The sequence below is a fragment of the Eptatretus burgeri genome, chromosome 10, assembly GCF_056783735.1.
Source record: "Eptatretus burgeri isolate ZD-2024b chromosome 10, Ebu_testis_v1, whole genome shotgun sequence".
In the NCBI taxonomy this organism is placed as follows: Eukaryota; Metazoa; Chordata; class Myxini; order Myxiniformes; family Myxinidae; genus Eptatretus; species Eptatretus burgeri.
The window spans coordinates 4,558,393-4,582,399 of record NC_140970.1 but is presented as its reverse complement, the minus strand read 5'-3'; the positions used below and the strand labels follow the sequence as shown (position 1 = coordinate 4,582,399).

Genomic DNA, 24,007 nt, shown 5'->3' with positions numbered 1-24,007 from the left:
AGCTCGGGCCCGAGGCGAGAAGGATGGCGGTCGACAACGAGGTCGCGGTGTGGGATCGCTCGTCGCGGGACCCAAGCCAGCCAGCCATTCTCCTCCCCCAGGGCATCAACAATTCCCCCTTTCCCCCCGTGCTGAGATAGTGCAAAAAGGGGGCCCCGTTCCCACCCCACTCCAAACGTCGTGCCAACGAAACCCGCCAAGGAGCACGGAGTCGGGGCACAGCCACGCGGCCACATCTGCAGCTCGCCCGCCAACGCGTCACGAGGACACGGGTCGGACCCCCCCGATCTTGTGGACCTGGCCGCTCCTCCAGGTCACGCGCACAATTGGCCTACAGGCCCGTCTGCCCCCTTGTCTATGAGGGTGGCTTCTTTCCTTTGCTTTTGAGTAAATGTGTGTTGGCGCCGTCTGTAAAGTAGAACTGTACAAGTGTTGCCGTGTGTGCGCGTAGTCGGTAGTAACTCTGCGTCGTTGTTGCTTTTGTTTTGGTTGCTATATGTGCATTTTGACTGTTTGGCTGTATATATGTGCTTTCCGTGTGCTGGGAAATAAATGTGCATTGTGTGAACTGTTTTCCCGTTTCGCTTCGTCCTTTCCTAATTGAATCTCCATCCTGCTTCACGTAAAGGGTTCGTAGTGGGTGCAAAACGCCCGGTAAATAATCTGAACCGTCGAGGTCGACGATAACACCGCTCGGTTATCCCGATAGTATGGAACGGGCCGTCCAAGCGGCTCGTGTCCGGAGTCGACCTGCGGCGAAGTACGATCGCCCGGTTTACCATCCACGTGGGTACTTCAGTAGGCGAAGTTTGGCGAACAACCCTATCCTATGCGGGTGGCCGATTGGCACGATTGTGGTGAGGTCGAAAGGCCCACCCGTGACTGGCTCCGGGCGATAGTTCCCGGAGGGTCACGACTGAATTGTCCGTCCGGTGGGCGACGCGGTCACGATTCGAGTGACGTGGCCGTCCGCACGCCAGCGGGCGCGAATTCGCAACAGTATATATGAACCTGTTATCTGCCAAAATTAAAGCACAGTCAAAGAAAAACCATGATTATAATTTTATAAATGGGATTTTGGGTCTTGGCAAAAGGGAATTGAATGATTTGTGCAACATTGCAATTTCAAAAGCACAGAGGCAATTTAAAATGAACATGTTATACGATCATGAGCAGATGTTATCCCTGAGGCGGTCATTGGTCTTGCTGTCCTTTACCAGTGGTTTGCAATCTATAAAAAAATGAAACTTTCCAGCCCTTTCATGCTGTACCCACTTGGTTGGAATTACTAATGGAATCTCTTTATGCATCAGCATGTGAATATCTTGTCATCATGATATTGGAATGTGCAGACTGGGCTCTGCTGGTGACGTGCTCCGGAGTGTCTTGTGTTTGGGACTTTCTACTCTCTACACCAGCGTTTCTCAACCCGGGTTCCGCAAGAGGTCGCTTGGGGTTCCGCGAGAAACAGTAATAAATAGGCTAATGTATTTTTGAGTAATTTTTGTTTGATTTAATATTTGTAATTTTACTAAACACGTACAGCATATTGTTGGAAACTCCTTGGTTATTATAATAGAGGCTTCAACCTCTTATATTATTTACAATTATAACAACCATAGGGAATGTTATATTTATATTATAACAACCATAACAACCACGAAGCGCGATGGACGCCCGGAATAACGACTCGTCATTGAACACGGCACACGGCCTGTACGTGATGACGTCACCCACTCGAAGCATGATGCGCGATGGACGCCCGGAATAACGACTCGTCATTGAACACGGCACACGGCCTGTACGTGATGACGTCACCAATGATGACGTGGTCTGTCTCATTGCCAATAAATTTGACAAAAAGGGGGTCATTTTTTCCTTAAACCAGGTATCCGAAAAAAAATATTATATTTACCACGTGAACTACAATAAAAATATAAAAGAACTAGATATTAATAATGGTTATATAATAATTTTTATGCAGGGGTTCCCTGAGACATGAAAACTATTTCAAGGGTTCCACAAGGGTAAAAAGGTTGAGAAACGCTGCTCTACACTTTTCTACAACCTGGCTACTCTGCTCTTGTATGCCTCTGGCTATACTACATGTGGTGTGATGGACTCTGGCAACAGCGCCCTGCACATGATGTTACTCTCATCCACCTATGCTCTGTCCTACACCAAGTTTAACTAAACATGGATGCTTGTTCACCATGGCGGAGCACAATATTGTGGGGGGGGGGTCTTGGTGAGAGACTCCACTCTGCAAAGTGGTGTTGGATTTCGGAAGGAAAATGCTTATGGCCGCCTCTTCTTCCTCGATGGAGAAATGCCATGAGCTTTCTAAATGCCAAAGTTATTGTCGTCAATTAATGACTAATAATAATTTTTTTTTAAAGTATCCCGATCGTGAAGTGCAACATTGCTGTGAGACAACACCATCCTCTTTGGAGTTACTGCATGCACCCAGGCATCAAAGCAATATGCAAGAGAAGATCGACACCCTGATACCCAGGATAACGTTGAGTGCGCAACACCTGTTTGGACCAGCGCCTCCATCCTTGCATCACCTCCAAGCAAAGATGGATCAGCAAGCTGTATGAAACTTTGTTGGCAGGCTTTGATTGAGGAGGGCTGGGCTTGGTGATTTGCACTTGGATGCTGATGTCCCAGGAATATGGAATGTTCATTCAAGAATTGCCTATGTGAACTTAAAAAAAAAAAAATTAATAATAATAATAATAATAATAATTCATTGATTGTGATGCTCTCCAAATGACAAAAAGGGAGAAATAGACACAAATCTTTCCAAAAATCATCATAATGGGTTTAAGGGTGATAAAAAAAAACAAAAATGTTGCCAATTAAACTTGATTGATAATTAAATTAACTTGAAAAAGTAAATGCTTTTTAGGATATAGCACAATGTATTGTTGTTACCCTTTAATGGGAAATGTACTCAAATACACAATGATTATTACATCTCTGTGCTTGAACATGTATCTATTTTTAAAATATTATTTGCATTATAAATGACTATATCTCTTTTCTGTTTTGGAAGATAATCAATATGCTTAGTAAAAATGTCTCTTGTTCCCTAAAACAGATTGGCCTTCCAAATAATCTTTATTCAGTATAATAGAATCATCTACTATTTTATTTTGCTTATTAAAGGATTCTTATACATAAATAATTATATACTGGTGTCTGAAAGTCTAGCTGGAAACAGGAGTCGAGCATAAATTGAATGTGTGTGAAGATAATGTCCAGAACTCCGATCAACCTTCAGGTCATAAATATTCCTTAGCCCTTCGAGATCAAGCTAACCTTGCATTTTTGCTGCAACAAGGCTGCTCGCGATCTCGCCCCTGAACCCTAAAACATCAAGCCTTGGCGCCAATATGTCTAGATGATGAACAGACATAGTCTGACTGAATACTAAGTCTCTTGAATAAGAATTCAAAGTCTTCATCTACTGCAGAGTTGGGGGTTAGTGTGTGTTGCTTGTTGTGTTACCCCCCGATTCTCTATATGCGCGTATGGTTTTTGTTTTAATAAATGGCTCAAATGTACAGGAGGAATTGAGAAGTCTTCTACAGCAGAATGGTAAAAGGTATCTAAATAATGCATTTTATGAATTTGATGCAGGAAGAAGCCTTTAGGCCCATCATGCCTGCCCTGCACAAACACCTAACCAAACAAATCTCTCACACACCACAGACTTAATCTCAATGAGGGTCGGTGGGAGGTAAGCTCCGTCTGTATCAATTTTTTCCAATATCGATATGTCGGTGGGCTCATTCCAGTAAATCGATGAAGATTTTTTTTACGCAGGTTCCAAAAATACATCATGGTTCATTACGTATTCATATGCATGACGTACACATCACTGACACATGGTAATTCACGGCATAAATCATATTTCAATATTTTTTTTCACATGGCAAAAAATATAGCAAAAACTTTTTTCGTACGATAGAGAATTTTGTTGATAAAGAGATAAAGGGATTCAGTCTTGTCCTTCACTTACTTTACTCTTGCAGGGTAATTTCTAAAGATAATAGTCAATGGCCATTAATCGTCGGTCATTAGCAAGTCCTCGGCTTGCAAGCTCAGTAAATATTGCCATCGCACTATAGCACTCTTGCGATCGCGCTGGAGCGGCTTGTGACTTCAAGCTATAAAGCACGTACTTTGTATAGTAGAGCCGTCATTATAGCTATGATTGGTGGATATTACAAGAGGGACTGCATGCGGCGGTCCAATCAGCATGGCGGTAAGTGCATGTAATGAGACCACGGAGACAGCTGGTAAGACCGCCATGCATTTTATGTTGGCACACCGTGTGTGTAAAATACACAAAGCACATGCTTCTCAACAAATGAAATGCATGGTATTACTGACCACGTGTGTGCTACTCAGCTATAATTGGCACCGTATGCGATGACATATTATAAACACACCAATATTGGCACAAGCGATAACGACATGTCCAGTATCGATATCGGTAATTGGCACAGGCTTTCTAAAGCACACCCGATTCATATAAAATAACCAATTGCAATGACACAAATAGTCACACTGATCGAGAAAGCAATGATGCTCTGGATCACAACTCTGATACGACCTTACTTGGAAGGAAAGATTGAAATCCCAGGAGTAAAGATACGACATGGTATCTTACAAGGTGAAAGTTTTTCCCTGCTCCTCTTTTGTCTGGCTCTGGACCCATTGACTAACCTCATCAATGAACAAGGACACGGATACAGTTTGACGTGCAACAGAAAAATTACCAAAGAAGCAAGAAAAGGTGGCACACCTACACACACTGTACATGGATGATGTAAAACTCTTCACCCATAATGATAAGAAATTAGCAGATCAACTAAAACTAGTAAAGCAGTACTCAGAGGACATCGGAATCGAGTTTGGTCTTGACAAATGTGCCAAATGCACAATTGTACAAGCAAAAGCAAAAAGAACAGACGATCTCAAATCGATCAAAGTACAATAACACAGGAACTAGAAAATGAAGCATCCTTCAAATACCTAAGAAGAGAAGAAGGCCCCCAGGTACAACACGAAAAAAATGCATAAAATAATCTGATGAAAACCCTCACTGAGTCCTTAAAAATCATTCTGAGGAATATCATTACAAACAAGCGACAAGTGGAGGCTGTCAGAGGTTCAGTGAAGATTCTGAAGAGCCCTTGGAACGAGGCTAAGAGAATGAAACCTCACAGTTTGGTTCATGAATCATGATCCTTCACCAAAAATCAGGTGGAGATTTTGAGTTCTGGGAGTAACTCCCTCCCACCTCCTGAAACCCACAAATGGAGATAACCACAAACGATTCATTTTATATCCAAGAGCTTATCCAATGAGAGTATGGCAGCACATCATTCGTTTTAAAATGACAGGATGCTGTGCCATTCGATTAGAGAAAGGATTTAAAATGTATCGATTCACAGCCACTCAAATAACGTCAATCCGTCAATCACGGGCACAGCACCGATCCGGCACGGTGTCCACTTCATGTGTGCACAAACGCACCATGACGTCATTATCTACTTTATAATCGGCATCGGATTTGGCCAAAATTGAAGTTGTCTTTTGCAGATTCTTTACGAGTAAAGAATATGGAGTTATCTTTTTCCTGATATCAATATCATGTGTTTAAGGATTGTAAACACCTTTCTTCGATTTGTTGGTGATATACTGATTTTTTTTTTTTTGTGGAGATACCAATTTATTTATTTTTTTTCACACCAAATTTTTCGGTATACTGATATATTTAAATTTCCAATATCGGTATAGCGAAATGAAAAATTATACTGATATAACTAGTATATCAATATTTTGCTGGATCCTAGTGGGAGGTGTCATATATATATATATATATATATATATATATATATATATATATATATATATATATATATATATATATATATATATATATATATATATATATATATATATATATATATATATATATATATATATATATATATATATATATATATATATATATATATATATATATATATATATATATATATATATATATATATATATATATATACACAAAAATAATGAGTTCCCTTACAAGGAACTTCAACACAGGAGGAGGCCTTGGCTTAGACCCATCAAAGCCTGCACTGGTATTGCCAACTTATGGTTGTCTGTCCATTTAAATGCTATGCATCAAGTAAGGAATCAGCATGTACCATTTTTAAAGTCTTTCATACGACTCAGTCGGGGTTCGAACCGCCAAGCTACCAGACTGAGAGCAGACAAACTAACTATTGCACCACAGAGTCTTGTATGTAGGTAGTAGAATGGCAAAAGGTATAGAAATGAATTCAAGGTGGTATGTCAATAGCGGTGATGGTGAAGTGTATATAAATTTTACAAGGTACAACTAAGCAGCACGAGGTCATCAATGGACTCAAACTGATCCACACCACCACTCACCTTCCGCTTGAAGCCAACGTACGCTCCGAGGAAGGTAAGAGGTAGTGATACACAGAACCACAGTGCAAGCACTGCAAGGAGTGTGGAGAAGGGAACAGCTGCCGAGGAACCTTCAATTCGCAGCATGACGTTCATGAGAAAGAAGTCAGCAAAAACAACACTGCCATGACAGGTATGAAGAGTATGAAAGATCCATTCGAGTCATTTTCCTCAATTATATTGTCCAGCATTGACTTTTAACACTTCATTGCCAACACATCTGCATTATCATTCAGGAGTGGTGTTCTCGTGAGGCCAGAAAGTTGGAGGAAAAATAAACTTACGCCACATATCTGTACACATGCACTTACCCAGGACACAGCAGAGCCGTCAACAGGATATTCAACTTCCATCTTTCTCCACCGAAAGCTGGAAAACAGCAGCGAGACATTGGTTTGCACGCTCACATTAAACTCCAACTGTCGGGAAAGGTTAGGAGCAAAAGGTCTGAGAAGTCAACACCAGGTGTGATCTGACGTGTTAGTGGAGCAGCAACTCAATGACATACTCTTGTACAGGTGTGCAGATACGAAGCCAGCTGGGGTACCAAGCAGCACCCAAATTACAACGGCACAGGTCATAAGCGCGCCACGGTTAGCCGGTGACAGGAAGCCGAGGCAAGCAAAAACTGCAGTGGGAAGGGAGGAGGAGGAGGGAAGAATGAATCTTTTTTTTAATAAAATAAAAAATTAACCATACAATGAAAAATATTCAAACAACAAAATCCATTTCCTTTCTTCCTTTACTTTTGCACACCATTCAATGTTGAAAACTATTAAAAAAAATAAAAAATATCCTCCATCCATCCCGTTCTCTGCCAACAAGGTCCTCCAAGATATTAATTTTGCCGGCTGCCTTCTCGACTCACATAGCGTGATGAGAACCATGATCGCCGTCTGTGTGCCAGATCCCACACACACTGCCAGCAGCATGCCGCGGCGTGGAGGGCGAAACACGTCTCCATGAACGAGCTTCCAGCCGAACTCCTCTTGTGCGTCATCCTGTGCACGGGCAACAAATGCAAAATGGCATGTTTAGTTTTTGGCTTCAGACAGTAAACCTACCCTTCACCGACATCTAAGAGTGCAAAAAATGGGAACAGATAATCATTAAGGGACACAAGCAGATTTGGAACTGGACTCTGACAAGCGACGACATGCACATATTCGGCTTTCAGGTAATCAACCAAACATCACAAGTTTGTCATGGATAACCAGAAATGCATATGCATGTGAACAATTCACAAGACATGGCAACCTTCAAAACATTCACTTATCAGTGCTTCGGGGGGGGGGGGGGGAGGGGAGTTGGGCTCGTTCAAGGATCATTACAATGCCCTCCGTGTTATTGACCAAACTCCATAGAGCACTGGACGTGTAATGACGCAAACTGGGACTATATAACTCGAATAAAAGGCCAACGTCGAAGACAATTCTCATTATGTCATTCTACAAATGTGGACAATACCTGCAGATTCCAGTCATGTTTGTAACAATATTTGCTGATTGTCAAACGCACATTAACCTTTGCAGTCACACATTTACATTCAACATGTTGTTGCACAAACTTGGCACCCACTACGAAAATGCCGTCCTTGTTAAGCCCACTGCTTTTGAAACTGTTAATTCTGTTTTTCGATATTTCAATCTCAGGGTGAATGTGAAAATGTTTTATTGCAGATTGGCGTATGTGAGTGCCTTCAACTGTGGTGGGTGACACAAAGTCAACTCAAGTCGATCTGATGACTACAAAAGTTTAATTAATCAAAAAGCCTTTCAATCCTGACAAATCTCACTCTCACTATCTCTCTCTCTCTGTAAAGACCATCAGGCAACCCTCCTATCTACTTTCTTAACAATCCTCTTGAGGAAGTCGTCATTCAAACTCCTGTGTCTATTAGCCATGATCTTTCTTGGGCACACCACATTTCTAAGTTGGCCTCCAAAGCCAGCCACAGACTGGGCATCCTCTATTGTAAAAAGTCCTTCCTTACCACACCTGAACTATTATCCAAGTTCAAGGCTTTAATCCACAACTCGATAGAGTACTTCTCTCCCCTTTGGGCTGGCTCCCCTGCCACAACTTGCCTAACTTCATAATGCCGTGGAAAAAAAGGCCTTTAAGATTACTGGAATCTCCTGCGATGAAGTAGAAGAGAGTCCATAGGCATTTCACTTTGTCATCGCAGAAGAGGTCAGTGGTTTCTGTTCTACCACCTCCTTTCTGGTCCTGCATCCTCTGCTCTTTCTGTGCTTTGTCCCCCCCCCCCCACCCCAGGTTTCTGCAGGGCACACACTATTCACTATCAACCTCCTTCTGGTGAAACTCCCAAAATTCAGAATCACTGTTCATCTCTACTCATTCGTTCCTCTTTTTTCTCCACCTGTGGAACCAACTTCTGCATCCTCTTCAATCTCATTCTTCCCTGCAGGTTTTCAAGAGAGCTGTTCACCACAATCTCAGGTCACCCCAAATCCAAAACCATGATCTTTTCTATCCTCGTCAACCCCACTCACCCCACTCCAAGCCCTCCACTTTCTACATTTCCAATTTTCCCTTCTGAATCAATCTTGTCCACCCCATTCCTCACCACACCAATTGTTTGTCTGCCTCTATCTTGACCTTCAACTCTGTTAGTTCGTTCTCTCGTTCTCTCTCTCGTTCTCTCTCTCCTCCCCCCCTCTCTCTCTCTCTCTCTCTCTCTCTCTCTCTCTCTCTCTCTCTCTCTCTCTCTCTCTCTCTCTCTCTCTCTCTCTCTCTCTCTCTCTCTCTCGCCCCCTGCTGGTCGTTTGTTTTCTGGGCGTGGTGTCATGGCCGCCGTGGGCTGCTGCTCTGTGTTGTGGTGAGTTTTCAGTGTCGTTTCCATCCCTTCCCTCCCCCTCCCTCTTCCCCTTTTCCTTCCTGTTGTGTTCTGTGGTGGTTTTATTAGTGGTTTTTCTCCTCTGTTATCGTTGAGAGAGAGAAAGAGTGAGAGCTGGCCCTCCCTTTGAGCATGGCTTACCCGTTTAGGTTAAGGATAGATTTTGCTTTGAGGTTTTGCTCTCTGCTTTAAACCTGTTTTATTTTAATTTATTTTGTTATCTTCTTTTAAGTTCGTTTTCGTTAACTCCCTCTTTCCCAAAGTCAAAGGAAGTTGGAGTGCCTTGTTGACTTCCTCTTCCCAAGGTAGGGAGGAGGTTGGGCCCCTTGTACTTAAACATGGCGGCTGCTCGTTCACAGCAATATGCTGCATTCGAGCATTCATCACGTAAACATGGTACAGCTTGCTCTCCACCGGAAGGTGTTACGGTGGAAGCGATTGTCATGGCAATCGGGAACATAATCGGTTTTGAAAAGGTACGTGCTGCTTCACGTATGAATAAGCGTGTGATCATTTTTGTATCTGATGAAGCGTTTGTTGCTCCAATTGTTGAACAAGGCTTGGCCCTTGACTCTGGGACATTTGTAATGGCATACCCACTTGACTCTTGTGCACAAAGGGTAGTAATTAGTAATCTCCCACCATTCCTAAAGAATGACATGATACTTTCAGCCTTGCAGCGCTATGGTGATTGTGTGTCCCCATTAGTAATACTCCCTGTCGGCTTTAAAGACAAACGGGTAAGCCATGTCATGAGCTTCCGCAGACAAGTATTCATGGTACTTAAAAAAGAATATGCTTCACTTAACGTTATTATGAAGTTCACTTCAAATGATCATAACTATCTAGTATACGTCTCTACCGACACCCTAAAGTGTTTTGGTTGTGGAGCGATTGGACATATGAAACAGTTCTGTCCACTCAGTGAGAAACAACCTCCTCTCAATGCTCCTAGTAATGATTTTCAGACTAATACTATCACCTTCACCTGATCCTCCCCGATGATCATCCTCCCCCCAATGTTACTAACTCCGTCGGTAACGATCCCCTCCCCAGCATTACTGACACTGCTCGTAAGGTCTCTGCCTCCAATGTCACTGACTGTGCTCATAACGATCCTCTTCCCAACGTTACTGATTCTGTTGGTGACGATCCTTGCCTTAATATTAATATCACCAACTCAGTAAATAACGTTGAGCTTCAGTCGAATGTTGCAGATTCCCTTTCAACAAATAAACAAGATAGGCCTTAAGTAATTGAACGAGTTGACACAAGCACTTGTAATGAACACATGGACACCACCAACGATGGGTTTGTTACTGTTTCTAAAGTTAAAAAACGCAAGTCTGTTGTCAGAAACGTGTCACCCTCCAGGAAACGACCAACCAACACGAGCATAAATGGCACTGAAATATCACTTTCCAACCAATTTGCCTTGTTAGAAGAAGAGGAAAAAATCGGATGTTTTACTCAATAATAATATTAATGATGATAGAGTAGATACCAAATCATTAATATCGAAAGACTGTATTCCTGACCCCCTAGAATGTACCACTTCACAAAAGGGGGCCTCTCCCCATAATGTAGAGCAGTGTTACGAATGTCATGATAATGCTAAAACACCTACCCGAACTGAAAAAACTGGTACTCCCAACGTGCCTGACGAATCTGAGGTCCCCGGTCAAATTGATGGAACCTCCCTCCAATGTACAGTTACCCCAGTCAAAATCACCACACCAGATGTACAGATTGATTGTAATTTGGAGGCAGCCATGCCTGTGATATCTAATCAAGTCACTGCTGAAGAACAGCAGGGTATTGCCGCAGATAGTATGGGGGGATAAGAGTCTGACGGGACATCATCTTCTGTCTCAAGTGATGCGGGTAGCGATACTTCTTCTCTAAAGCTCGAAGACGCTTCTTCAATTTCCCCAGATACTATTCACACCTTCTTGCACAAACGTTTTCGAAAAAAGAATGTCAAAATTAAAGACAATTTTCCAGTTCTAGAAGACTTTATTCAAGTGACCCAAATAATGATTTCCAGACCTGATCGATACAATCTTACCGACCCTCAACGTCATCGTTTGAGGAAATTTTTAAGTCGTGCTCGGAACGAACTCAAAAATAATGGTTGATGCTGTTCTACCTGATGACCTCTGTCCTTTCCCCTCTTCATACCTTCGATGAAAATATCCATTGCAAGCTTAAATATCAATGGTGGTCGTAATTCTCTCCGCAAAGTGCAAGTTAAACAACTAATCGAGTGCAACAAGTTTGATATCTTATTATTACAAGAAACTCATTCCACTGATTCTTCTTCAGCAGTCTTTCAAGTCCGATTGCCGGGATAGCCATCTACTTTCAGCAAACTCTTCCTTTAACTTTAGTCTCCTTCCAAGAAATTGTAAAAGGACATATAGCTTCCCTGACCTTTTCCATTCGTCAGCAGCTTTTCACCATTGTCAATCTATATGCTCCCAGCACAAATCCTGAAAGATCTTTTTTTTTGATTGTCTTAAATCATTTATTGTTAATATCCCCCCCCCCCCCCACGACCACTTTCTGTCTCGGAGGTGATTTTAATTGAACACTAAACCCCCCTCTTGATAGGAATGGTGCTGAGCCACATGCAGCCAGTACGAGAGCTCTTGCTCGCTCCATTTCAAAATTCAAGTTGACTGACATTTGGCGACTGCAACATCCGACGCAACAACAATTTACTTGGTGTCGCTGTTCTAACAATCGAGTGTCTTCAGCTCGACTTGATAAATTCTATGTTTCCAATCATTTTCTTAACCTTGTCTTAAACACCTCAATTCTCCCATCTGGGTTCTCTGATCACCATGTTGTTGTTATGCGGTTTCAATTGCCACTAGTTAAGAGGGGCAGCCCTTATTGGAAGTTTAACACAGCACTTCTTCAAAATGATTTATTTGTTACTTCCTTTAAAACCTTTTGGGCACATTACATCACGAACGATCAGAAGTTCTCTTGTCAACGTCAGTGGTGGGACAATACCAAAGTTCAAATTGGAGTTTTCTGTCAAAACTTCTCATGACACAGTACTCTGAATCATGACATTGACATAGAATTAGTGAAGACACAAATTCTAAACTTGCAAAATACAGTGTCCTCCTCTAATGACAATATACAGCAGCAAATGTTGCATGAAAAGAAAGCTCTTCTGAACGAGTTATTGGTCGAGAAGGCAAAAGGTGCACTCCTTCGAATGAGAATGATTCACCTACAGCAACTAAACACTCCCAGCAGTTTCTTCTTCAAGTTGGAAACAACTTCCAAAAATCAGAAACAAATATTATCCTTGCGTTCTGCTGATGGAAAGACGCTGACTGATCCGAGTGATATTAAACTCACTGTTAAAAATTATTTTTCAAACCTCTATTCTGCCAAGCACGCTTCGTTAAACCACACGCATCATTTTACTACTTCCTTACCTGCACTTACTGAAATACAGAAATTGACTGTTGAAGGTGAAATAACCTTGCCCACCAGCAAAGCACCTGGGTTAGACGGGTTGCCAGTAGAATTCTGCAGCGCTTTCTGGGATCTGCTGGGACCATGTCTATTAACAGTCTTTCAAGAAAGCATACAAGCTGGTGAACTTCCTTTGAGCTGCAGATGTGCTATCCTCTCACTAATCCCCCAAAAAGGTGACCTTCAACTTGTTGAGAACTGGCGCCCATTCTCTCTACTTTCTGCTGATTATAAAATCCTGTCCAAATTACTTGCCAATCGTTTAAAAGTTATAATAGGACACATTGTAACTCCTGACCAGTCCTATTGCATTCCTGGTCGATCAATATTTAACAATATATTTTCTGTTCGTGATTTGATTTCGATTTGCCATTGTCAGAACGTCAATGCTGGGCTGATTTTTCTCGATCAAGAAAAAGCTTTCGATAACGTTGACCATTCATATTTATTTGAAGTTTTAAAAGGGTTTGGGTTTGGATCTTTCTTTATTTCCTGCATTAAGTTGCTGTATCACAATAATTCCAGTCTACTAAACATTAATAACAGTTTGTGTTCACATTTTCCAGTTCAGTGAGGAATTAGACAAGGTTGCCCTCTTTCTGGGTACCTGTACTCCCTTTTCATTGAACCCTTGCTCATTCATTTACACCACAAGCTCTCTGGTTTTTCAGTGGTACCTTCAGTTAAGGTTCTTGCATATGCTGACGATCTGTGTGTAATTGTCAATACTCAATCTGACATTGCTGCTCTTACAAATGCTCTACAAAATTTCAATCTTGCATCTTCTGCTACTGTTAACTGGAGAAAGAGTAGAGCATTGTGCCTTGGTCCTTTAGAGTTATTTATCCCACCTCCGCTGCCTAATGCCTTGCAGTGGAGGCATGATGATGTTAAACATCTGGGTGTTTTTCTCAGGAACATGACCTTCTCTTTAAAAAATTGGGACCAGATGGTGGATCAAATCTTTCACACCCTTAATTGCTGGAAAAGTTTATCCAGCTTACTATCTTAGAGGTAGAGTGCTAATAATCAATAATTTAGCTGCTTCCAAACTCTGGCATCGGATGATTGCCTTACAACCCCCCAAATCACTAATCCTGAATTTGCAACGAATCCTTGTTAACTTTTTCTGGAATGGTATGCACCGGCTCCGAGCAGATCTTCTGAGTGTTCTGCTAGAAAAAGGCGGTCAAGGACTCGTGGACATTACCAGCAAAATACTGTCCTTTCGACTGACTACCTTGCGTCAACTTCTATACAAGGAGGTCCTGTCCTGGCGGCTGCTGGCTTCCTGTTTGCTCCTGCAAGCTGGCAAGCTCAAGTGTGGACTTGAACTTGTTCTACTTTATCTGCAGCGAGTTGACACCTCCTTACTGCCCTCCTTCTATCAAAGTCTCCTAAATGCCAGTCAATGCCTCCTTCCAGTATGAAACAAGGATTCGTATAAATTTAGTAATTTCATGCGTGAACCTGTTTTTTACAACAGCCTCTTTCACCATGACTTTCAAAGCAGGTCCCTCATTCAATCCTTCATTGAATCTGGCTTCTTCCTTGTGGAAGACTTTGTCAATCACACATATTCTGAATGGCAGACTCCGAACCAGATATTGGAAGCTTGCAATGTTAAATCAACACGAATAATTGGACTAATTCTACGTTAAATTGTTAAAGTTTTCAATCTTTTTAATTTATCGTGGCCTCCATCACATGATGTTCAAGGTGCAAGTACAACACAACCTGACTTCCCTGATTTCGTTTTTTTTAACGCTCCTTCCATCAAGCCTCTACAAACATGTACAAAGACTGCTATGTATGTGCAATGTCTCAATGTTATTACATCTGCCAACCCCAATAATGCACTGACTACCCACTGGAAAGAGCTTCTGCCCGCAGGGGTTCCATCATCTCCCACCTGGTCTTCCATGTACACATCACCTGTATCTAAACATGCTGGAGACATACAGTGGAGATTTGCACACTATTCCTTGACTTCAAACGTATTCCTCAAAAGATTGAACCTTGTTTCGTCCGATGAATGTCCTTTTTGCCATCAATCCGAGGATGTTTTCCATGCTTATGTTAGTTGTCAAAGGTTGATCCCACTGTTTAAACTCTTGAAACTTTTTTTCCAAAGATTAGGCTTTTGCTTTTCATTCCATTATTTTATTTTCTGCATACTGGTATCTAACAAGAACGTCGGAATTGAAGTTGCTAATTTCCTGCTCGCTGAAGCGAAACTCTCAATATACATCACTCGCAAGAAGATGATTTCTGGTGTTAATTCACAGGAATGCAGCGCTCTGCTTGCCTTTAAAGGCTCTGTGTGTGCCCGTCTCAAAATGGAATTCCTGTTTTATCGAGAGAGTTCGCGAATTAATGGCTTCATTGACAAATGGTGTAAAATTGAAGTATTGTGCAGAGTGGAAGGAGAAAATTTATTCCTTTTGTATTAATTTAACATCCTAAGTTATTCCTGTTCCTGATTCACGTTTTGATTGAATCTGCACAGTGTTGCATCACTTGTTTCTTTTTGTACATTTTATAATAAAAGGACATAAAAGTCAAAAAAAAAAAGAAGTCTGTCTCTCTGTGTCTCTCTGTGTCTCTCTCTGTCTCTCTCTGTCTCTCTGTCTGTCTCTCTCTCTCTCTCTCTGTCTCTCTGTGTCTGTCTGTCTGTGTCTGTCTGTCTGTGTCTGTCTGTGTCTGTCTGTGTCTGTCTGTCTGTCTGTCTGTCTGTCTGTCTGTCTGTCTGTCTGTCTGTCTGTCTGTCTGTCTGTCTGTCTGTCTGTCTGTCTGTCTGTCTGTCTGTCTCTCTCTCTCTCTCCCTCTCTCTCTCTCTCCAGTCAGTGTACTAGCTCCTCTTCGAATCTCGACTATGTGCGCACACACACAATTATAATTTTAAAAAGCCCAACATAATCAAACAAATACATTTTAACACAAGCAAGTCAACCAAAGAGCTACCTGATTATATCGGGCAATGTCCTTATGAAGAGTTCGCAGCAGAATCATGGCCACCATGCCGGACAGGAACAGAACGATGATCAGCGAGTTGATAATGCTACGGGTGATGGGCACAATATTGGAGAAACTCTGGCATCGGCCAAAGAGTGATTCAGAGCCGTGCGCCGAGCAGGTTCCTGATCATGGAATTGGTAGCGTGACTTGGAGTCTGCATGAAAAGGCGAGAGATGGACGATTGCGCAAAAAAGCAACAGCGAAGAAGAATTACCTGAACCATTGGATGTTTGCATGGGGCATCGACTCCAAAATGTAATCCCATCTGGAGGCCCAACTGATTGTATTGTTTTCCTGCAGAGTAAATGGTAGAAATCGCATCAACTCTTGTACGCCGCAACAACAGGAGTGTCGAGCACAAGAAGATCTCAGCCTGAAGTGGAAAAAAAAACAACTTACAACAAAAGTGACGCTGTAAGAATACAGGACGCGAAGTGGGCTTGAGAGCTGGGATGGGATAGCAAGCGGAGCTTTGCCCTTGCATTCATCCGGTGAATCATTTGTATGTCTTACACTGCAACAAAAATAAGACATCTTTCACTCAATGAAAGCATTCCAGCAAGTCGTTGACAAAATTGGTTTGTTTTGAGATGCAATTCCAAGATTTACATTGCAGCCTCGAGCTCACAGTCAATTGGGTCTATACTTTGTTACATTTAAGGTCATGAACAAAAAGAAGCCTTCCCTCCCCCAACATTCACCGGCCTGAATGGATACACTGCAAAGTACTAATCCCCCCTTCCTTCCCCAACTGTGTTTATTGCAACACCTGCTGACATGACTCAGCATACACATTCACTTGTGAATTATGCTCTAGAACAAAGTGCGTAAACACTCGCAGTTGTAACCCATTATTTAAATACATTTACGAATATGCTGTATTGTACACCAACTATTGTTCCGAATGAAAAATGAATCAGCACAATGCAAAGCTGCATCTCAATTAACAACTTAAATAAGCTAAATGGGATTTAACAGCATACCATTTTGGCAACTGGAGAAAAACAAAGCTTGAGGGTCCAGCTGGCTGGAGCCCCCCTGGACTGAGTAACAAAGAGCAGGTGATTGGTTAACACTGCGAGATCTTCTTGTACATGTTAAGTTTTATTAATGGAATCCTCTCCTCTCCTCTCCTCTCCCAGTGGAGACCGAAGTGCAACATGGCGCATCTTGAGCCCAGTCTTGTTCGTCTACCGAAATAATCTCTCCGATGCTCCAGAAAACCCTCTTTCCCTTTTAGCCATTGACTCCTCGTTGTGCTGCACAGTATACCTCTTTCATACCAACGTGCAGATGCAGAAATGCCGATCTGACAAATGGAATGTCTTTCAATCCTGGCAAGTCTCACCATTCACCCTTTCAGTTCGGAAGGATTGTAAAACAAACCCACCAATCCACTTCCATCGGCAACCACTGGAAGAGGTTCAGCATGTTGAACTTATCATGAGTGAAGACCTCCCCTACGCTGATTCAATAGGAAAGCTGGCCACAGCCTGGACATCCTTTGACATTCCAAGTCATCCCTTGAAAAATAATAACCACTCACAGCTTATGATGCCTTTGGCTGGTGGTGTACCACCATTTTGTGTCATCCACCATCCCTACCCATGATCCCTTCAATTCCCCATTCCTACCCATGATCCTTTCAATCCCCCAATAACCCAACCCAACCCTCTTTCATGTTTCATTCCCTCCCTTCTTCCAATTCCATTGCTGCATCCATCTGCTGCCCTACTGTTTGTATGTTTCTTTTTCACCCTCTGTCTCTACACATGCTTCTATGAACCAACATTTTGTATGGGGGGGGGGGGAAAAAATTATTAAGTCAATGGTCAGAATGGGGCTAGTATCAATGAAGACAAGTAATGGGATACAAGTTAAAGTGGTGTCGATATCACACAGACATGAAGGCCTGTGTTTAAGTTTCCCTGCACATCCTTCTGAGTTTTATGCACACTGAACATATGTATTTGCGACCCTAGAATGTTTAGTAACATTCTAGTTATGGATTAGAATAAATTCTCATCAGATAAAGTACCTTCTTACAAATGAATTTTTTTAGGAACAAATGTCATTACATTTAAAAGGTAAGAATGGAAACTGAAAACGTGGTTAACGTGTATAATTTATCTACCCAAACCTGTACTGTACATACTGGCACTAGAAAGTCAACATTCCCTTTAAAAATTTTCACCTTTTGTTGCCTTATAGTCTGGAATTAAATTGTATTAAATCAGACTTTTTCCACATCATAACCCACAACTTCCAAATGAAAAACAAATTCTACACATTTCAGAAAAATCAATTTAAAATACTGGATGCAAAAGAACATGGGAGAATGGATTTTAACATATATGAATACACTTCTACAGGGTGGCCTGAAAGTCACTTTACACCTCCCAAGTAAATAATTTGTTATTAAACTATTAATATGCAGGTGTTATTGTGCAGTACAGTATACGTGCAATAATTAATCAGTCATTATATCCTGTGTAAGCGAGTCAGTGTTGCTGCATAACCACGGTGCAAAAGGGCAGAGGGAAAAGGGAGGAGGTGTGAGAAATTTTGCAGCAGTAAAGCGACTTTCAGGCCACCCTGTAGAAAGAATACTTGTTTTGTGGGAATTGACTCTGACTTTTGCTTCCGGTGAAGACTTAAACAGGTATGATGTGCAGTAAATTATGTTTAATCAAAACACTTTGTCTCCAAAACTACCGATCACCCGTTCTTTGTTTGATTTGCATATACAATGTCGAGGCTTATGGAGGAACACAAACTGAGGAGACAGTACGAGTGCGAGAACTCGGGCATGCAATGAACAGGAGAAGTTAGAAGAAAATATGAAAGCAACCTACAAATAGATGGGGAAAAGTGCAAGTGTGCGCATGCATTAGAAAAATAACATAAAGTAGGGATTGAGGACGACTTAAGGTGGTGGTGCACTGCCAACTTGAAGTCTTGGTGGGAAGAGTGGGATTGAACATGCTGGAGGAGATTCCACAACCATAAGAAAGGAACGGTGACGTGGAGGTGAGCAATGAGCTTAGATTTCTCTCGTTTGTAGACCCACTCACCCAGCTTTCTCTCCCTCAAAGGCTTCAAACATGTAGTGCACCCCATCTCATGTTATGTCATCTCCCATCCTGATCCACAATTTGTATTAGCACCATTAACCTTATCTAATCCAACTGTCTTATTTGCAGGTTACTGTGGTTTCTTCCCTCCTCTCTCTCCTTTTTCATTCATTCCCTTGCATATGATGTCCAACTGTTGCTCCACTGCTGTACTGTCAGTTTATTGCCTTTTTATCAATCATCACCATCACTTCCATGAGCCTCTATCTTGTAAATAAAAGAAAAATGTGAATTGATAATATCTTGCGAATAAGACATTCAATCTAAGTAGAAAAGGGATTGCTCAAATTTCCATTGAAATGCAATTTGGATGGAATACATTTCAATATCAAACATTGTATTACCAGCATTCTGCATACTTAGTGTGCTGATGAAAGAGTTTCTTCCCATTCTGATCATAAACAGCCCATTTGTCAACACAGGAGGCCTGCCCGCATAATAGTACATAGACCAGGTAACGAAACCACCCACCGCCCCCAACCCTCCAGATAATTTTCTGGACCATAATTTTTGAAGAATATAGGTCCTACGGCTTTGAGACCTGCTTGTTTGCCAATTGCCTAGATGTGCTCAGCTGTGTTACAGAGTGATTTGTATTACTAGTACAACTGCAAACAGTAAGAATAAACAACATTTCAAACATTTGGATGTGTCTATTTTTCCCATTGCATTTTTCAATATTTGTTATCTGGAATGAATATCATACATTTCACATTTATGCAAGTTACCATTCAATAGAAACACAATTATTACTGAGAAATGACAACAAATGAGTTCCTTCGTCCAATGACACATTGCACAAAACATCGAGTAACACAAGAAAAAGAGTAATCAAAGATTGCAGACCCTCGACAGGACTTATTTTGTGTGGTGTATTTTGTGTAGCATTTGTGTACTGGTGTGTTACGTAATTAACAAGAGACAATTAGAACTGCCACTTTATAACTGCCGGCAGTGATGACCGGGTACAAAGACGTCCCGCTTTGATGCAACCCCGCTTTGATCGGACACCTAACCCTGACCCATGATGCGTTTTTGTTATTCAATTGAATTCAGAATGGGATTAAAATTAATTCAATTAAAATCAAAAGGAAGACCAAAGAGGTACAGTCCTGCATTGGAGTAATCAGAACGAACCCAAACAAGAAAAAAAAGCAAAGATGAAATCATCCGCTGGAACCTGGATAGGATTGGGGTTTCAGCTGCTACTCCTATACCCTCAAACCCATCCAGGCACAACCTCCTTCTTCTTCCTCTTTCGGCTGCTCCCGTTAGGGGTCGCCACAGCGGATTATCCATATGATCCGCATCGTGATTTGGCACATGTTTTACGCCAGATGCCCTTCCTGACGCAACCCTGGTCGCCTCTTACGACACAGGGATATGGTACACCTATTTTAACCGGGGTATACACCGGCCCAGTATACTGGTACTCATTTCGCCGACCTCGGAAGGATGACAGGCTGAGTCAACCCCTTCTTCTTCTTCCTCTTTCGGCTTGCTCCCGTTAGGGGTCGCCACAGCGGACCAACTGTCTCCATTTCGCTCGACCGATCCGGTATGGAAATTCGTTTTGTTGTCCGCATAATGATTTGGCATAGGTTTTTACGCCGGATGCCCTTCCTGACGCAACCCTGGTCGCCTCTTACGACACACAGGGATATGGTACACCTATTCTAACCGGGGCATACACCGGGCCCAGTACAAACTGGTGCTCATTTCGCCGACCTCGGAAGGATGGCAGGCTGAGTCAACCCCCTGGTGTATTAATTCAGTGGCCCAATGGGGCTTGAACTCAGGACCTCTTGGATCCCAAGCCACTGCCCTAACCACTGCGCCAACACCAGGCTCCATCCATGCACAACCAAGTGAGCCTTATTCAAAAAAAATAAAAATAAAAATAACCCCCTCCCCCCCAACAAAAATTAAATACTTATGGTTGCCAGACCATGTGTCCAATCAAGTTGAAATACAAGACCTGTATGCCAGATCTCTACTAGATCATAAATGTGAAGTTGCACGTTTATTGATTAAGCATTTCCAAGGAAAACATTATTTAATATTTTTCTTCAATCCAATATGTCTGCCACACCACGTGACCTCTGACATAATTATCATTAAAACACTCTAAAGGAGTGGTCGCACCAATGGTGAAAAATTTTTCTCAATCCGACAAGCGGTTGCGCAGAAAAACACGAAAGTTCTGTGCGGACAAACAGACAAAAGGACCCAAATGTAATACCCTCTCCCTTGGCGAGGGTAATAATGTAGGGGAACAAATAAACCCTCCAAACCGAAACTAAAATTATATATTTTCTTGCAGTCGGATCAAACTACTCAAATACTTCAACAAAATATTCCCTGTAGCATGCATGTACCTGCTGACTTTAGTGAGTACTTCTTGATAATTGGCTGAACCACGTTTCTGCTCGGCTTTTCAGCTCCTCCCTTGCCTCTTTGATCAATGTCCGAGCACCTGGACTTTCCTTGAGTGATTTAAAGAGAAGTCTTTCAAGTGTTTATGTGCACACATTGCTCTGTTGTAGTGTCGACCAAAGCCGACCAAGCAAACTACGATTCCATGTTATATTTACACTTATAAAATGTACATTTAATAAAAGTAGAATCTGAATTCAAAAATATCGCTGCTGGTGTCCCTGGACAGTGTAAAATAAAATCAGACATACAATAATTACCTTTAAAAAGAGTGAAAAAAGAAAATGCATTTTGGAGCCATTTTACCTCTTCTCCTACAAGCATATTATTTCATTATATTGGGTTCGAAAGAAATCGATTTTTCCTCATTTTTATCCGATTTCACTCGAGATTTCAACAATTATTTAGGCCACGAGTTTTGATCGTCAAATTAGGAATTCGATTTTGAATATCAGCTTTAAATAAGCCTATACGATGATCTTGCCAGGAGCCAATCACATTGCACCTCGCCTCACAGCCAATCAATGTGAACCGGGAACAGACAGCTGTCCTTGGCGTGCGCACGCACACACACACATAGCAGGGTACCCATCACTGATGGCTTCGTCGACGTCACACCTCAACTGAGCAACATGTTTTTTGAATTTATTTTTTTTAAAACACTGTCGAGGCTCGTATGAGAGTTTGCACACAACACACAACAAGAGGAGCAGGAGACAAGAGGGGTGGGAGAAGGAAGGAAAAAAAAAAAGTGTTGAACAGAGACATGAGGAGATCTGTGGAAGGAAGAGGGATGGGGTGGGGTACACAGGGTAAACAAGATGGACACAACAGGGACTTTCAGGAAGCAAAGCAGGGAATTTTAAGGAGGTGGGTTTGGGATGGATTTGCGGGGGATAGAAAAGATCATGGTTTTGGATGGGTGAAAATAAGAGATGGTGGTGAACAGCTGTTTTGAAGACCTGGAGGGAAGGGTGGGATTGAAGAGTGTGTGAGAGTTTGTTCCAAAGGCAGGAAAAAAAAAAGAGGAATGAAAGAGTGAAGGTGAGCAGCGATTCATGATTTTGATAGTTTTACCAGAAGGAGGTTGCTGACAGACCTTGAGCGCACTGGGGCAGGGGGGGGGACATATCTCAGACAGAGCATGGGGGCAGGCTGAAGAGGAGACAGTGGAAGATAGAAAGACCACCGACCTGCCTGCGGTGAGAGACCCCAATACTCAGTCTCATCGCGGGAGACAATGATCCGAAAAACTCTTTGGTTTCCACTGCGTGAAGCTGAGAAAGGTGAGAGGCGGGAGCACCAGCCCAGAGAGGAGAGCAGTACTCCATCAGGCTGCATAAAAAGCTTTGTACGTGGTCAGGAGCTCAGGTGTGCCAAGGAAGGACTTTGCACGACAGAAGATGCCCAGTTGGCGACTGGGTTTGGAGGCCAGCTTGGAAATGCGGTTTTCGCAGGAAAGATCATGACAGATAGTGAGACCCAGAAGCTTGAATAAAAGTACTTCTTCAAGAGGATTGTTGAAAAAGTAGATGATTGGGGGGGGGGGGATCCAGATGGTCTTTTGGAGAGACAGTGAGTGTGTGAGATCTGTCAGGATTGAAAGACATGTTCCACGTGTTGGACCAGCTTGTGATTTTATCCAGATCTGCAGAGAGTGAAGAGGCTGCTGCTTGCCAATCTGAGGGATGACAGATGGTATGGCAGAGGGTGTAGTCATCAGCAGAGATAAAGAGGATTTTCCAGTGTCAGAGAGATCATCGATGAAAACCAGAAAAAGAACAGGGCCCAGAACACTGCCTTGAGGAACTCCAACTTGGACAGAAAGAGGGGATGAGGGAACTCCATTAAGGGCCACGCGTTGGTTGTGACAGGAGAGGAAGTCTGCGAGCCATGAGTGGAGATGGCCTTGGATACCATAATAAGAGTTTGGTGAGAAGGCAGGGTGCCAAACCATATTGAAAGCACGCGATACATCTCGGGAGATGGCTCTGATTTCATGTCTGGCATTTCGGATCTCCATCCATTGTTGGGAGAGCAGAAGCAGCATATCCAGGGTAGAGTGACATGGTCTGAATCCAAATTGATGATCGGAAATAAAGCCATTGGAGAAGAGGAAGGATTTAATGTCTGAAGCGATGATGGATTCTATAACCTTGCTGATGATTGAGAGAAGGCTGATTGGTCTGTAGTTGCAGGGATCTGTTTTTGCACCTTTTTATGCAGAGCAGCAATGTTTGCTGATTTCCAAGCAGATGGCAGATGACCTTGAGCAAAAGCAACAGAGCAGGTTTTTAGGACACGTGGTTGATGCTGTCTGGACCGGTTGCAGAATCTGAGTTGAGGTTTGACAGCAAGCTCTCCACCTTGTTAGGAGAAAAGGACACAGAATCCAGGGACTGTTGTGTGCGACTGGGTAAGGTAGGTACAGAGAGCGATGGGTTTCGGACACAAGACTGATGCAAACACCGAATTTAGGCATTCAGCCTTTTCATGTGTGGTATCAGCAGTGCAGCCATTTGGGGTAAGGGAGGGGATGGACGGA

At 42.4% G+C, this 24,007-nt stretch overlaps 1 protein-coding gene across 7 annotated transcripts in view; it reads right to left on the bottom strand.

The window, feature by feature from the left end:
• LOC147017856 (transmembrane 9 superfamily member 2-like) overlaps positions 1-24,007 on the bottom strand; it is a 103,235-nt gene that overhangs the window by 18,715 nt on the left and 60,513 nt on the right. For all 7 annotated transcript variants that reach the window (XM_085896897.1, XM_085896898.1, XM_085896901.1 and 4 more), the window contains 7 exons: positions 16,292-16,406; positions 16,107-16,186; positions 15,839-15,935; positions 7,385-7,517; positions 7,025-7,144; positions 6,828-6,885; positions 6,478-6,637 (listed from right to left, as the gene is read on the bottom strand). In XM_085896897.1, coding sequence (XP_085753023.1) covers positions 6,478-6,637; positions 6,828-6,885; positions 7,025-7,144; positions 7,385-7,517; positions 15,839-15,935; positions 16,107-16,186; positions 16,292-16,406 — 763 coding nt within the window. The remainder of the gene's footprint in view (positions 1-6,477; positions 6,638-6,827; positions 6,886-7,024; positions 7,145-7,384; positions 7,518-15,838; positions 15,936-16,106; positions 16,187-16,291; positions 16,407-24,007) is intronic.